At 41.5% G+C, this 17,775-nt stretch overlaps 1 protein-coding gene across 1 annotated transcript in view; it reads left to right on the plus strand.

Moving 5' to 3' along the window:
• Nucleotides 1-17,775, plus strand: part of Dync1i1 (dynein cytoplasmic 1 intermediate chain 1) — a 320,890-nt gene that overhangs the window by 216,020 nt on the left and 87,095 nt on the right. The window contains exon 9 of the mRNA XM_038318765.1: nucleotides 2,150-2,275. Within this exon, the coding sequence (XP_038174693.1) occupies nucleotides 2,150-2,275 (126 nt within the window). The remainder of the gene's footprint in view (nucleotides 1-2,149; nucleotides 2,276-17,775) is intronic.

A 17,775-nucleotide genomic window follows, 5' to 3' on the forward strand; every position in this document is an offset into this window, starting at 1 on the left:
AGTTCACCCCAATGAATTAAATTCACTCACCCCAATGAATGATGGATTCTCTGGCAGACTGTCAGGTCTCCTTGCAGGCCAAGCAGCTTGCTGACAAAGGGCCTACCTTGCTGCAGGCAGGCTAATGAAGGAGGGGACCTCCCACCGGCCTGGGTGCACTCAATTCCAGGTCCCCGGCGCCCAAACAGGCTGAGCTGTGGGATTTTGTGGCCCCAAAGATGGGAGGATGAGGTGTGGGGGGCGGTTCTGGGTGCAAGCTGGGAAGGGACAGGAAGAGAGAGGTAGTATCCGGGGAGAATAACCCCTGCAGGAAGAGCAGGAAGTGTGCGGGTGGCGGGGGAAGTTGGGGAATGCTGGTGGTCCCTCTCCGGGCAGCTGCCGTGGTTCAGGCACTCACTCCTCACTCACCCCAATGAATGATGGATCCTCTGGCAGACTGTCAGGTCCCCTTGCAGGCCAAGCAGCTCTCTGACAAAGGGCCTACCTTACTGCAGGCAGGCTAATGAAGGCTATTCAATACATTTTTGACCTTATCACATTGTATGCTGGGATTCATTTAACTATGGGTTCAGAGATAAAACAACAAGAACAACAAAACGCCCTGGTGTAATACTCAAGTAGCTTGTGATTTAGGGACATACACAGTGAGAAAGGAACATAAAGCAATTGAACAAGTGCTTTAATAGGGGCATAAAACATAAGGGTGCTAAGAGACAAGGGAGAGATAAATGGCTAGGATTGTCTAGAGGACTTAGTATCTTCATTCGGTCTCAAAGGTGAGTTAATAAGTAACACAGAAGGATCTTCCAGTGAGCATGAGATCAGAATCCAAGGTATAGAGTTGTTACCTGTCCTTCATGGGTAAAGTGTTCATGGGTGAAAGGAAAAGTCACAGATCTTAAACAGGAGCAATAGAGAAAAGCATAGCAGAAAGGATTCTACACATTGTGGGTTTTTCCTGGAAAGCCATGATCAACCACCAATTGTCAAACCCAGGGTAATTTACCAAATGTGTACTTTACAAATTCATCCTGGCACAGGTTGTAAGTGGGCATAGGCTGTGGGAAGTCCAAGACAGGCACTGCAGAGAAGTCTCCTTACCCTTCCTCATCAGACAGGAAATTCATTTAGGTTATCTCTGCCCTTAAGAATGAAAACAAAAGCCGGATGGTGATGGTGCACGCCTTTAATCCCAGCACTAAGGAGGCAGAGGTAGACCGCTCTGTGAGTTCAAAGCCAGCCTGATCTACAGAGTGAGTTTCAGGACAGGCTCCAAAGTTACATAGAAACCTAGCCTTGAAAAAAGGAAAAGAAAAAAAAAAGAATGAAAATCAAATGTAGGTTCAAAATGTATGTGGTACTTAGAGATAGACAGACTGTGGGTGGAGAGAAAGGACGGAGTAATGATGAAAATAGAACATCTGGTTTCACCAGTAATGTGAATACCGGGTAGGGAGCACTGGGCAAGCAGTAGCTTTGTCAGAAAGCCAATCAGCATATTCTCTACAGGCTGCTCCTGGTACTGGTAAGTTTCCTGATGTCCTGAGCAAACCCTGGTGAGCCGTCAAATACTGATATCTACAACCCTGAGAAATATCAACCCTATGAGAAATTTGGAAATTATCAGCATATTAAGATTTTAAAAGCCATTGGGATTGACAGGATCACCAAGAAAGAAGTTAAAAAAATAAAATAAAAGGAAAAAACCAAGAAGTGAAAGAATAGCCATGTCTAGGAATGTGTGACAAAAGGAGCATCTGCATGGGTTCTGCAAAGTAGTAAAGAAAGAAATCAGAACAGAAAGTTGTCATGGAAACCAATATGGAAGAACGGAGAGGGTAGGTCAAAGTGATTGAGTCTATAGATTTCAACATGTTTCCAGGTTGGTAACCACACATGCACACACAAATGTGAGAGACAGGAAACCAGGGCATATTGATTCGTTATTAAATGTGCCAAAACTAAAATAAATAGGACCGCTTGAGATGTGTAACACAGCACAAATATGTGGGATGAGAAATTTCTTACGAGGTAGTTGTGGTGATGTAGCTGATAGCACATGTAGACGACAGAGATGCGGGAGTAGCACGAGAAGATTCCCTACATCATCATCTTAACATAACGAATCCTTGTAACCTCTTTCATTTAGTACCCCGAGCTGATGGTGGCTTCCTACAACAACAATGAAGACGCTCCTCATGAGCCAGACGGAGTGGCCTTGGTTTGGAACATGAAGTTCAAGAAAACCACACCAGAGTATGTCTTCCACTGTCAGGTAGGAGTCAGCAGAGTAAAAATAATTCCCGTCTCCTACCAGACCAAACATGCTCTGGGCTGTACAGCATCTGTCTTGGGTTGGGAGGAAGAACCGAGTTTAAAAATGGAATTGTTGACAATTTTGGAAAGTTCCCCCACAGTAACCTAATGTTTTGGGAAAGTGGCAGCCCTCTTCAAATGGTAGGAAGCCTGCTTGGGAACTGTGTGTCATTTTCTTTCTATTTAAAACAGCCCCCATGCGGATGAGTTTATAAAGACCTCGCACTTATGAAGAAATTGTGGCGTACCACTTCCTCTGCTCAGAGCGGCGTATGTTTGCCCACCCATGTGGACGCCCTCAAAGCATTACCAGACGAGTTCCCTTCTGTCTCTGAAACACACTTCAGTGGATACTGCTGTTTCTAAGTCTGTAGGCACCATTCTGTTCTGGAGATAATGATACTTTAGGAACTGAGTCGGGGAAAGATTTACCACCACCATTACTTGAATTATTGAGGAACATGGATGGAGCTTCTATTTTGCAAGTGCAGATTCTATGGAGAGTTGGGGGTGTTTTGCTCCATGTGCCTCATGGCGTGTGTCTTCTCTTCCATTTGACACACTGGGAGTGAAATTAGGTTCCACGTGCATATGCTCAGCTTTGCTCTGTCGCCATGACTTTGCCCAAATGACAGGCCTTAGCGCTGGCCAGTGCACCACCCCTTGATTAATGGGATTGTGCACAGAAGAATAGAAAAAAAGCATTCTACCTCAGAATTTCAGTTCCTCAAATATTAGAATTCGGAGGTACCAAGAACATCCCTGAACACAGGCATCTAAAAGGGTGGAGAGATAAACCTGCTGGCCTCATCCCAGGAAGCTCTGTCCATTTTCTGTCTAAGACCCGAGCATCTTTTTGAACTGAAATGTGTTTACACTTTAGGACATTACCAGATATAATCTGAGGAACGGGAGCTCTACTGGAATGAAAGGCCCAGCGTCAGTGTGCCTGAGTAACCGCTACCTCTGGCATGCTTTTCTAATTTGCTCTCTCACAAACAGCTTAACAAGAAGTCTCGGTCTGTGTAGTAAATGACCTTTATTTTCTGGACCTTTGAAATAAGAACAGTTTTTTTTTTTAAGATTATCAAGTTTGTCAGTCTGATAGACTCTTTCTGTAAACATAGAAGCACAAAATCCTAATTTTGTTCAGTTTTAAGGGTTTGTTGAATTGCCAGGAAAATACTCTAAGGATTATGGGATAAGAGGAAGCACATTTTTGAAAGTCAGGGCCTTTTAAGCTGTTTTGATATACAGAAAGCATAGCTTTAACTCTAAAGCTCTAAGAAGTAGTCTAGTCCATGCCGTTTCAGTCAATGCTTATGATGTTTATCATAACTTAAAGTTTTCTAATTATATTAACCAAGTCCTGGTGGCCTGTGGCAACTGTGGGTAATGTGGTTAATAGTCACAATATTATATCATAAACAAGCCAATGGATCATGATAACACTGAGTAAAGAAGCAAGGACCAAAGGTCTTTGAAATCATCAGATATTTTTTAAACATTATCTGTTTCATCATGATACAAAGCTAATGCAAGTACTGACTGAGGCAAGAACCCACTATCCCTTCTCATGGCAGCTAGGGTATCATTTAAAAATGGCTTAAATAATTATTGTGCTTTAGTTTTCATTTCTCATTTAAATGATCCAATATATGTTTTAGAAGAAAATATGGTCTGGGTTTTATTTTGTTTAATCCAGAGTATGCACAAAGACAAGATAATGTCTCATAAGAGTTACCAAAAAGATACTGAATAAAATCTCTTCATTTCCAAAATTTCCCCTACTGTCTTTAATTCATCAGGTGACCAAAAACAGGTGACAATTTTAAGCGCTATCTGCTATTCAAACTGGGAAAACTGGTCATCTGACTGTTATGCTCAAATCCGCAAAGTCCCCCCAAAAACCAACAAGGAGATCAAGCCCCTTATATAAAAGCAAAGAGCCTTTATTTTATGCAAGTTTGAAAAGTCGGTCTCTCTGCATGTCCAATGTATTGAAATAAACAAAGAGCCATGAGCTCAGTCAGAGTTGGGTTTTTATAGTAGTAAAGGTTGGGATGAGAGGTTTCTAAGGTTCAAAACCCCTGATTGACTGACATTTGTCTAGGAGTATCCTGGTGAATTTGTGCTGGCAGGTGATCCTATCTACAGTGGTTGGAACATTAGGCATTTCTTTTGGATGGTCTGTTCTTGGGTGGTGCTTGGGTAGTCTCAATTTGTGGTTCTTCCTGCAAGCAGGTATTGCTTCAGGGTAAACTACTGAGTCTCAGCCTCAACCTATTCTGGGCAGGGAGTATGGGATGACATGTTCCTTTCCACAGCTACTTCAAGCTGACATTGGGGCATTGTTATCCAGGCTAGGGAAAGAATTCAGGCAATGGAGCACTCATCAGACTCTGTTGAAGGGACAGGGAGTGTTCATATCAGATGGACTGGTCCACACCAGCTTTTAGGAAGTCCAAGGCTCGCCACCATTCAGAGCAGGTTGTAGTCAGCAACTGGTGCTTAGATATGTCTGCCAGCCAAGTGGAAGCCTATTGAGATAAGTTTAAACTAGGAACAGAAATTAAAATTTAGAAAAAGAGCAGATAACAGGTGTCTGTAAACAGAAGGACTAGACTCATACCTTTGAGTCCTAACAAAAACTACAGATTTTGCTTAGAAGCATGTATAGTTTTCTGCTGTCCAGAGAACCATATATTATAGCTTCAGAATGAGCTAACAAGTTAGCTATAGCTTTGTGGAAGAATCTGGATACTTTTTACTGTTAAATTGACATTAAAACTGCCCTAGCCATTAATACTATCAGAGATCTCTGAAGGATAAATAAAGTATATCCGAATACAAACCAAATAGTTTCCAAATCTACTAAAAATGACAGGGACCAGAGTCCATATACAGTTAGTCATACCCAGGTCTCCATAGCATTGGAGGCAGAAATATCCAGAACAGCAGTCTTACTGTCTAAGCCAGGCCCATAAGGGGAATTTTTCCTTTTCTGTGGAAGAGGAACATGGAAAAGACTGACCTTATTTTGTTTAGGCAAAAGCGGTTCAATCAATTCTCCAAGGTCCTGCTGTTTGTCCACAGTCTGGACCAGGTCCTGGATGCAGGTGTTGCAGTGGGACATCTCACCTAGTGGTCAACGTCATCATAATCCAGGTGGAGACATCATGGTGTCTCATAATCTTCTTTGGAGACCTTGGGTTACTACTAGGATCTCGGAGTCTCTGTCAAATATAATATGCTTTTAATCATTATTTTAAATGCCATATTCTGCAGGTCTCTGAAGTATGGGGGCTGCCTAGGTATGTCTGATTAGACAAACTTTGTTTCTCATTATTTGTTCTAAGTTTGACTTCGAAAACATATACAGGGAACTAAATAAAGCTTATCCCTGTAACTAATTATATCAGTACTTTAAAGACGATAGACTAACTTGTATTTCCTAACAGTCTATAATAAGTTAGCAGCTTTCACAAGACTAGACCTCCACACTCTGTAATGATTTTGAATTAAAGCTAATAAAAAAAACTGAATTAGTCATTCTGTGGATAAACACAAAACAAGTTTATATCTAATTATTAATGTTGTCTCCTGCAAAACGCAAGGAACAGGCCCCAAAGTGAAATGGGAATAGGAGGGAGGCTAAGGGTTAGCATTGCCCTAGGGCAAACTGAGACTCAGGCCTACCTCCTACTGATCTATAGACCCCACCTTGGCAGGTGTGTAGCAAGTTGCCCTGGGAAAGCTGCTCTGGGCCCCACACTGACACTACAACTTCTGATATAAGTCAAGGCTATTTCATTTAGCTACACGTGCATCTGACGATGCTTAACAGCAAATCTATGGTCTCAGTTATGAAAGAGGTGGTTTGTGTAAGTGACCTTGATGTTCATGAAGAACACATTTATGAAAAATGAAAAAAGGTTCTTGCTGCAGAAAGCACTCTACCATCTAGTTTGTGCCAGTATTTCATGGCTCTTAAGTGTTCTAACTGTAGCAGCTGCAGGGAGTGGGCTGTAGAACCAACTTTCTGGAAGATGAAGAGAATGAGCTCTGAGAACTCTTGGGAAAGAAGGAAAGACAGAGAAGTAATCCCAGTCAGCCCTCTCTGTCCTCTGGCTCTATATCCATGAGGCCAATCCACCATGCCCTAGGGACATTGAAATATAAACTATCTATACTGAGCACACACACAATAGAACAATAAGTTGCATAGCATTTGCATTGCATTAAGTATAACCAACAGTATCAACAATACTTTAAGTATACAGGGTGATATGTACAAGTTATATGCAAATGTTAAACCCTTTAACATAAAAATTTGAGCATCTGCAGACACTCAAAGGAAAGGAGGTCTTAAAACTAATCCCCAAGGATACTGAGGCACAACCATGTGAAATTCTTCGCAAGACTCCTGGGTATATTAGGCAGAGTTTTGTGGGATTTATTTTCCCAGAAAACTAGAGCCAATGGGAAATACATATCAGACATTTAAGAGAAAAAGGTATTCCTTGGGGGAGTGGGAGAGAGAGAGAGAGACTTTTAAATAAATTTACCCTTAAATTCTGGCAAGCGCAGAATCTATGGAGTTGGCCAGAAGGTGGAGGTGGAGATTTAGACAATGGTGAATGCTGTGGTCCTAAGACTGAAGTCTATAAGAATAGGCCAGCAAGTCAGAAGTTCCATGCTGCCAATAGAATCAGTTCCTCTTCGGGAACCCCAGACCCTGCTCTCAAGACCTTTGGCAGATTAGCTGAAGCCCTTTCTTCTAACTGAGGAAAATCTACTTTCCTCAAAGTTTACTGACTTAAGTATTAATCACTATCAAAAATAAACTTCCCACTGACACCCAGACTAACGTTTCACCCATAAACTGGGCACAGAGCAGCCAAGTGAACATATAAAGTTAATTCTCTGACTTCATCCTAAGCAGTCAGGAAAACAGGATCTTTCATAACTCCTAAAATTAAATTAATTGCAGATCACTTTGGAATAGCAAGCAACTAAATTCACCTGGAGAGTTTATCTTGAAGAGACTATGAACATCCCTCAAAAAGGACAAAGCATGTGTTTGAGGTCACGGGGAGTGAGTCCGTGGCACTAGGTCTTTTCACATAAACAAGAACTGAGAATCCAGATTTACATTGCTCACCATGCGCTCTCAGTGACTGCAGACTAGAAAGTGGCTCAGAAGAGCCATGAAACAAGATAGGGACCCGTGAATGGCACAGCTAGGTTGAATTAAGCCGACATTTCCCCCCACAAACCACATCCTGTGCCATTCTGTACCAGTAAGGGAGGCAACCACATGCCATGGAGGGAGGAGAGTGAACGGGGAAGAAATGAAACAAGCCTTTACCCAAGTTGATTGTTACGACGTTCTGGGTGACCGTAAGAATGACTGCGGCCTGGATCCTGTCCTCAGAAATTCTGATTTATTTCATCTGGGGCGTACACGGGCAAGGATAGGATCAGCAAAGGTTTCTCTCTGGCAGGTTGACATTCATAAGGCATCAGGTTGTTACTATTCTAACCTGACGGGGAAAGTCAGCGAGCCCACAGAATTCCAGTTAATGTGAGCAGTCGGGCTTGTAGCTCACTCCTACAACCCTAACACTCTGAGTGCACGTGGGGAGTGCCGCTGAGGAGCGGGCGCTGTGCGTTGGAAGCCATCTTGGGGTACATTTTTCTTTAGTTCCAAGCCAGCCAGTGCTATAAAATAAACAAAAGTAAAACATATATAAGAAAACAAATGCCCTCCCTCCCTTCTGACCTATGACTTCTCTCCTACATCTATTCTGACTGCCGATAAATTTCATTTTTCAAACCAGTACTTTCAGGATACTAGCTCACCAAAATCAAATCAGTCGTGACCGCACTCTCCTGCGGCAGTCTGGTGATTTAGAGGTTAGATGAATTAGTTTGCTCTGAGACACAGGGCTCTGGATAGGAAAAGGTGAGCGAGCCTCTGGTGACTATACTGTCATCATTTTAGCTAATCATTTCTTGTAAATCTCCATTGATTTTTTTTATGTTTCTATTACATACTTGCAAACAAATTCGGTGACTCATAAGACTACTGTTTCTGTAAACAAGCTTCAACTCAGTCCTCCCATCCGCAAGACCCAATGAGCTTTCAAGCTAATCACAGAAGGCTTTCAGAGGAAGGCTCATTTTTCTGCTACGAGGAGGAAAGGCCAAATACCTTATCTTTCCATGGGCGGTTCATGTGTGTGTGTGTGTGCCACACTAAATGTTTCATGTGGGCACTGAGCCTGCATTTTCTATTTTCATTTCAATAAAAGCTGTCTATACTTGGAAAGTACTGGTACACTCTGCATAGAAATCAGCCCTGTGGCCCCATCCCAGTTTGGCAGTGCTCCTGCTGCCTTCTGTAGTGGCTTCACACACTCTCTTTAGATTATATGTCTGACCACCCTGCATCGCTTGCCCTGGTGTGGTCTTTTTCTTTAAAATGGAATGAAGAGAATCAGAAATATCTATCTTAGAATTATCTGCATCGAAGTAAGTAAAAATGTTTTATTTAGTAACTTAGTGTGGTCAGAGGGTTCTTTCCCCCTACTTTTCCTGATTTGGCTTCGTTGTCCGTGGCCTCCTCTTTTGAGGATCATCTGGCAATCGCCTCCAGCTGACCGTGGCTGACCCTCCATGGTTCTGCAGGAGAGCGACATGTGGAGCAGGACGGTATCAGCTGACTCTATGAGTGCCAGCGTTGAAACCCCTCAGCTATTTTTTCCCCTATGTGTGGCTTCACTTCTCATTAAGATTCTACAAAGATTACAAATGGAATTGCAACTGGTGGCCGCAGCTGCCCAGCCTTTGGGCCTGCTGAGGTTCCCAGTGACCTCGAAAAGAGCTCCGCCTGTAAGGAGCCATCGTAAACCAGCAAGAGCGTGGACTGTGGTGGGGACAGGGACAGAAAGTCGGACATTGCATCTCCATTTCTGGTGGATAATCCAGTTGGCTGACCCTGAGTGAGTTGTGGCGGCTTTGTTGTGCCCCCCAAATCCCATAAAGAGAGGCCCTCCCCAGCCTCTGGTAGAGTTGTGAGCTTCATTTCAATTAAAGTCAATTTCTCACCAAATTTTGTCCCTCCTCCAACCCAGACTGAGTTCATAGTCTGAATCTATAAAGCAACATTGTGTGTAAAATTGTTGGACACCAAGCTCTAAATAAATTTAAATGGATTTCCTAATGTATATTGTAGCCAATAAGTATTAGAACCTGCCTTATTATTTTTTTCTTTATTATAAAAGAAGGATTGCCTTTCTTATAACCTGGTAAAAAGTAAGAAGCATTTTCAATTTCTTGGATTTGGAAAAAATCCCTATTAGTGACCAAGAAAGAAAAGAGAGAAAGAATAGGAGGTTCTTCGAAGATCGTGCTTTGCTCTGTAGTCCTTGCAAGTCCCTGGCATTTCAACTGAAGCACTTCATAGATGCTTTGTAATGGGAAAATAAACTCCGTGATCAAGAATATGTAGGCTAAGGAGAGACCCAAACAATTCTCAAATGAGATGTTTAATGCGTCTCGGTGTAACAAACCAGAAGAGACTCTGCTGTAGCTATGACACACATTTCAGAGTACAGAATTATGGAAAATTAAAGGTTGCATATATTAAGAACATCAAGGTAAAATCAGCTTCTTACAGAAGAGTAAGATGTCCTGGACCATCTTTATCTTCTGTGGTCCTCTAGAAAAAGGCCTACGGGACTTTAAACATGATGCGGAAATGAAACACAGGCATTAGGAAACACTTCATGATGCAAGCGAATATGACAGGTTTGATGACTAAGACTTGAACTAGATAGTGATTCTTTTAAATAAAACAGCACCAACACGTCATTTTCCATTTGGCCCAAGAAGCTAGAAGCAGAAAAACAGCCTTTCCAGCTTTCATTGTCATTCACTCTCTTTTTGGAGCTTCTTCAACCAGGGAGTAACACAAGGCCTGGGCACAGAGATGCTTGCCTTTAATCCCAGCACTCACAAGGCAAAGAGAGGTGGATTTATGTGAAGCTGGCCTGATCTACATAGCAAGTTCCAGGTCAGCCAGGGCTACACGGTAAGAATGTAATCTCAAACAAATAACATAAGAAGTGGAATTAGTCATTAAGATAGATCTTGGGAAACTAGGATTGTTGCAAAGAGATGGAATTCACGGTGATGGCTCATCTAAACCCAGTAGTAAAGGGCTATTGTGCTGTTGACCAATGAGCAGTGAGTAACTTGATGCTGCCTCATCATAAGCATCTAGCTCTGAGTAAGGTGTTTTTTATTGTTTCCTCACCTTTCCATAGTACAGATGAGCAAGCTGAAGTTTTCTGTTATAATAACAAACAGTATCCCATTAATGTACATATACAGCCAGATGTGGATCCCAGAATTGCACATGGCATCCATTCTCCTAAATATCCTTCCCTCGACCTCCCTTTCCTGTGCTATAATACACTTGATAGGATTTCCTTCATCTGTGCTTCAAAAACTTACCCTCAGGAATTGTTGGTTCTGGTAGTGATAACCAATAGCAACGTGAGCAAGTTCTCTGCCCTGTCCCAGCCATGTCTGTCTTCCTTCCCTCGTCTCCTCCGTGGCTATTCACGGACATCAGAGAAACCTTGGTTTGGGAGAGTGGGGTGAGAGTGTTCTGAGATAAATGGGGAGAGGGGTCTATTTACTTCTTCAGCAGTTGTGATGATAAGAGACAGCATAGGAGCTGGGAGATGGTTCCGCAGATAAAGATGCCTGTTGCCAAGTCTAATGACATGAGTTCCACCCTCAGGACCCATGTGGTAGAAGGAGAGAACCAACTCTCTGACAAGTACTATGACATACATGTACATAAATGGACATGTACACAGTCACACATACAAAATATACATCCATGTATATGTATGTAAAATTAAATAATGTGGATATGTTTATCATCTTGGAATGCCATAGAAAAATGCAAAGATTGAAGGTGTACAAACAACAGCAGCTATTTCCCGCATTTCCAAAGACTGGGAAACCTAGGAGCAAACTGCTGACTCATGGACTTTCTGACGAGGGTCTCTCCTCCTGGCTTACAGATGGTCACCCCCTTTCTGTGCCCTCAGATGGTGGAAGAAGAGAAAGCAAACTCTCTGTGTGTCTTCTAATAACACCTATCCTAACATATTGGAGTCCCTCCCTCCATGATGTCATAACTTTAATTATGCACTGTTCCCAGATGTCATCACATCCATTGTTAGGGCCTGAACTTGGAGGATCAGGGACACAGCTCAGTCCACTCCACAAAGGAAAGAACTTCCTGTTTTCTCCTTCCACTGTTCACGCATGGCAGCTCCATGAGAAGCAGCTGAAACCAAGCTAGGCATTCTTATTTTTCTCACTTGGCCGTAATTTTTAAGAAGTTTCACCTAGATGACAATCATTCATTCACTCATTCATTCATTCATTCATTCATTCATTCATTCATTCATTTGGTCAGTCAGCCTTCCACTTCATAAAAGAACCTCATAACTCACATGGCTATCCAGAGTTCAGTGTAGACCGGGCTGGCCATTTGCTGCCTAGGGATGAGTATGCACGTGCCATCTTGAGCATTTTCTTTATCCGTATTCATACACCCAGGGCAGTTTGAAAGAGTATCAGCAGTATCACGCGGTTTGGTGGGAGGAAGTCTCAGGAGGGCAGTGTTCTCCCTCCGAGACGTGTGGAGGACAAGGAAACCTCATTCCTAAAAAGGACCAAGAAAAGGCAGGGGTGGCTGGGTTGCTCCTCTGGGCTACCTTTGTATTGATCTGGATCATTCTATAACCACGCATCTATGTATGGCTATACCCTTTGTAGTTTAAGAAAAGAATCACCTCTTGGTCATCTATTTCTAAAGTATAACTTCATTCCCTCTGTGTGTGTGAGTGCTAGAGTTGCCTGATGTCATCAGAATTATTGAATCCCCAACCCCTGTTGCTAACAAAGACACTGATGTCCCCAGTCACACAGATATTCAAACACTTTCATCATAGTAATTTGGGCAACAGACTGCCTCAGTGGTGCAGCCACTGATCCCTTGCCCTTGCTATGGCAAATAACATCCCATCCACAGTCTTGCGATAACCCTATGAAAGTAAAAGCTGGGCAAAGGAAGATGATATTTGGTAGGAGAGAGAAGGGGCCAAGACAGGAGAGTGGGGAGGAGATTTTGGTCAAGGAACATTACAGAAATTGCAGAAGACTAAATTTTGAGGAGAACTTGGTTTTTGAAACTGAGTGTTATCAAAGAGAACTGTGAAAATAGAGTTATCATCTGTACTTCCAGGAGAAGCCTTCTACGCTTTGTTATGAAAAGGAATCTATACTAGACTCCTCTGCCTGTATACTGATTACTAGCGTTCCAATGATATGCTTAGGCCTAGCTAGAGAATTTCACCAGTGCTCCCTTTCTCTTGGGGTAAGGATTCAGATTGGTTATTTTCCTGCTTGCTCTTAGCTGGAAGCCTGAGGTGTGCCTGGATCATTTTTAACTATAGTGTCCTCAAAACGTCATTTGTCATATGTACTAAGATCGATGTTGGTGTGATCATAACAAGTTTTACTTTCTAATTCTAAAGCTGATATGTCTTCTGCCCTTGACTGCTTAAAAAGTTATTTCAATGCCTGTGATAATAAGCTGTTTCTACTATTATATTATATATCATTATATTAGCAATGTGCCCTTACTTATCCTGTAAGCTTGCTCATCCAGAATCATGTGGAATAACTGAGCTCAAACATGAGTGTGCCTTCAGTACAGCAAAGACTCTGGTCACTTTAAAAGAAGTTTACTACAAATGCATTCTGAAATAAGCTCAGAATCGGGTCCAAATGTGGACACAAGTGCCCATGTTCACATCAATGCATGCACACAAACTCACCCAAGACTCTGAAATCCCAGTCAAAAGTGATATTTCATAAAAGAGAATTATAGTAATGTTGATAGTTGGCCAAAACCTCAAGCAGTGACAGAATCCACAAAGTGTCCTGAGAGGGAAGCCTTGGCAAAGCCACGCCTCACCAGATGGTTCAGATTAGAGATGCTTAAAAGCACATGGCAGCATTAGTTTGGTTTAGAATTCATAGTTAAATCAGTAGATAGAATAATGCAAATTTGAAACCGTATCCTGTGTATCAGAAAAAAGCATCAAATCTTTTGACTGCTCTTCTGAGAGGTGGTATGTAATGTGTTGACTTTTCAATAGTCTAATTGAAAGAGTAAAATTAACCAAGGAGGCTTTAAAAGGATTAAAATAGGAGAATACAAATAAAAAAAATCCTCTCCCCTCTCACCAAAGAGTTATTTTATTCCTTTAAGCTGTCATATCCAATCAATTTGTATTGGATACGACGGCCAATTGTCATTTCCTGAGATATACTATGTAAAGAGGTCATGTTTCAGAGGCAGCATGAAAAAATGGAAAAAATAATTTCAGAGCACGATGCCAAGAGAAACCAAAATGTCCTTAAAGACCACAAAGTGCTGCCTGGATCCCCTCACCTTGCTAATAACAGCGGAGAAACCACTTATACACATGGCTTTCCTTGGATTTTTTCAGTTTTTCCTCCTGAAGGCTCTTAGTCCCCACTGTCCCCATTCTGTGACATTCTAAAGTCTACCATGACAACCTGTGAACTACCCTTTGGAAAAGTATGTAGGAGTATAGTATTAATTCAGAATGCAGATCATCGCATGTATTATGGCACAGACAACAGCTCTCAGCTCATGCTAAACCTGCTTCTGAAACAGTGTTCACTCAAGTGTTCAGTCTTCCAGTTTCCTGTGACACCAACACATTTTGAAAATTTTCAAGCATGAAAACTGGAGTTGTGGTTTTTAATAGCTAAATAGAGCTTTACAATCAAAACAAATGTGCCCCTCCATAGCAAGGACACACACAGAGAAGGATGGAGGAAAAGCTGAGAGACTCACATGTACAGAATCTGCTGGATTCATAAGCACTTTCTCCTTTTTAATTTTTTAATTAACATACAATTACTAATATTAACAGAGTATCGTGTGTTGTTGTGGTACCCATGTGTGTTGTTTAGTGGTCAAATTAGGGAAGCCACTACATTTGTCACCTCATATATACCATTTCCTTGTAGTGAGAGCATTCAAAATCCCCTTGGTCACTACTTTGAAAACCTATTGTAATCCCCATCTCCCTTCTGTGCCAAGCATCAAAACATGTTCTCCATACTCTAATCTTGTGCCATTAAGCAGTCTGTCTTTATTCCCACGCCTGTCTTTCCACCTTCTACCATGAGTATTATTACTTCTCACAACACAGGTATCTTAACTTCTAACCAAATACGATACAGATATGCCAGCACAGTAGCTGGGCACAGCATTCTATTTTTCTTCTGGTTGTGTCTTCGGTACTGGGGAGAGGGATGGGACTGAGTGATAGGAAAGATACAGTGTTTAGAGGGTTCACGTATTTCTTTCAATTTCTCAAAACTAGGTCAATCTCTCAAAATTAAAGCCATTGAAAATGACTTGGTTTGTGAGAAGGAACTCTCAGGAAAGAATACCAGCTAGGTATGCTCTCCTCTGAAGCCACATATCTGATCATGAGCCCTGCAGTTCTGGTGGTGTTTCCTTCAGTATGCTTGGGCATGTTCACGATAGCCCCACTGACTCTCAGAACCAATTGTCATTGGTAATCGCCTCTCTACACTTAAAGGTTCAGAAACTAGCTGAGCACAAATCTGCCATTTCAGCCTGACAGTATACTAGCTTCTTGGGAAAATGTCTGCTAGAGTCAAGTTCTATAAAATATCATCATTTTGGAAAACAAAGAGAAACCTACTTCTTAAATCAGACACAGTTCACTGGGTGGGCGGGTGAGTAGAATATTGTAATTAATTTTTTTTAAATAGCTAGAACATCCAAACTGTCCCTTATATAAATGAGGATGTCCATTATATTGGTTTCTCTAGCATGATATCTGATAATTTGGTGCATTGTTAAACATAATAGTATGTGACAAACATGAACCTGTAAATTAAATGTTAGGGCTCTGCCTACTTTAAACAAGAGTTGAGGATTTTGTTGTTGTTGTTGTGTATTTAATAACCCAGGATTGTAGCAAGAAACTATTTCTTCACGTTATCCATTTAGCTACTGAGTGCTCACTTTTCTCTCAGAGTAGAAAGTCAGTTCTCCTTTGTTATCCAGTAATGACGTCACAGCTAGGTAAGCAAGTGCTTTTTCCCAGAGAGAAGATGATGAAGGGGCTCTGTGAGCTTCTCAGTCCCATATTATTCTAAATTAAGCTTTAATTAAGAGATCTTTGGATGTTTTTACACACTGTTCATATTGTGGACACTTACTCTGTATTGACAGTGCTGGGTATTACCTATAAATTGAATTAATATAAACCATAAATATTCTGCATTATTGTTTTCCACCTCAAAATCTTCTAGAGCAGCGAAAGAAGGAGGGAGGGAGGGAGGGAGGGAGGGAGGGAGGGAGGGAGGGAGGGAGGGAGGGAGGACATAAACTATATGTTGTTATCCTACACAGTTCCTCATGAAAATCTCCAAGAACTATAGATGTGACTGGTTCACACTAATAATGTTTGTGTTCAAACTTCTGATATAGCAGAGAGCTTCAAAATAGGATTTGTTCAGAAAAATGAGGGAAAACTAGGCAAAGCTTTTGGTTCTCTACAAAAATGAGCCCCAGTAGTTTCTTAGCAAACATGTCTGGGCTTTTGAGGAAGTCTTTGACTCCTCCAGAAATTAGCACATTTGAAGTCATTTTCTTAAGTGTAGACACTAGAATAGTGGTCTTTCTGTGGCTATAGGGAGCTGCATCAGAAGAGCAAATGTGCTTCTTGTGTAGCAAGAGTTCACGTATGCCTTTACAGAAAAATATTAGAGGGAGCTGGGAGGCCCTAACCTGACAGCAGATTGCCCCAAATAGAACACTCAGGGCTGAAGAGTGGCTCAGCAGTTTATAAGAGCCTTTGCTGCCCTTTCAGAAGGCATAATCAGTCCCCAGCACCCACAACTGCACAGATTTCCAGCTTTGTTTGAGTGACTCGGTGCCTTTTAACGGCCCCATGGGCCATGTAACACATCACACACTAACATACACACACAAATGCATACATACAAGTCATAAAAACAAATCTTGAAAAATAAATCGGGGAAAATTGTTCTCAGTTTCCATATAGAATTCCTTAAAGCAAAGAAGAATGGATTTTGATTCCTAGCTCTCATAACCAAGATGAAATGGAATCAGCATCCATAAAGTATAGGATAAATGGAAAGGAATATATCAGATTTCTTATATGCCTGAAGCTTCATTCCTTAGAACTTGAACTTCATTCTTTCTGGCTCCAAGGTAGAGGGTCCATGTCCATTCCTCTAATTTAGAAGCCAGTCCCCTGTGAACTGACAGCAGGGACAGACCAAGAAGAAAGGCAGCTTGCTGAGCTGCTGAGATCCACACGTACATGGCCGCTGTATTTATTCCCTGTTCCATCAGGGAACACTCTGCTGGGAAGGCCGATCTGACAGGGGTGGGATCATAGGCAGCAGGTATGCCATGAACAACAAACCCAGATTCTTAACATATGTTTAATTGGAGTACCTCTCCTTGAAAAGACCTCCTGATTCTAAGTCCACATCCTGATTTGCCCACTCTTGTTACCATTTTCTGCTGCCTGTTCTGAATTAATCCTTTGAGGTGGTCATTCCCCGGAAAGAAGAAAGGAAAATGAGAAGAGGGATGCAAAGTTGGGAATGTGAATGAGAGAGATGGGCGAACGCAGCAGGAAGGGGTCATTAACTGGAGTCTGCTTTCAGGAGCTGAGCTGTCTGGACTGTGGGAGAAAGGAGAAGTAGAGGAAAAAGAGAAATAGAAGCCAAAAGCCTCCTAAAGGTCATTTGCATCCCTACTAAAGAATGAAAATTACTTTTTGCAATAGAGCTCAATTTACAGATTATTTTGATTCTCTGTCGTACTTCATCTCAAAGAATTGGTATAATCTAAAAAGTGGTTAAAGTTATTAAAACAGTTTCCATAGTAGAAAATTAAATGATTTTATTAACTGTCAAAGTCAGTGTTAAACCAAGATAATTTGAATTATATTTCATATAGTGATCATGTCACCAGGATGTCTAAATATTCTTTGTAAAAGTACTAATCCTTGATTCTGATTTCTCATCAACAGAAAACTAACAAAAGGTTAAGAGTATTAGCCACCATCTTTATTATTCGTAAAATCTAAAGAGGAGAATAGATTTTGGGGGATATTTATGTAGATAAGTTTTTCACCTAGGAAGAATTAATCCCTTGGGAGACCTTCTAGATTTTTTTGACATATTTCCTTCTCAAGAGACAAGGAAACTATTATAAATACTTCACATGTATTTAAAATAAAATAGCAATAG

Source organism: Arvicola amphibius, chromosome 2 (genome assembly GCF_903992535.2).
Source record: "Arvicola amphibius chromosome 2, mArvAmp1.2, whole genome shotgun sequence".
Lineage (NCBI taxonomy): Eukaryota > Metazoa > Chordata > Mammalia > Rodentia > Cricetidae > Arvicola > Arvicola amphibius.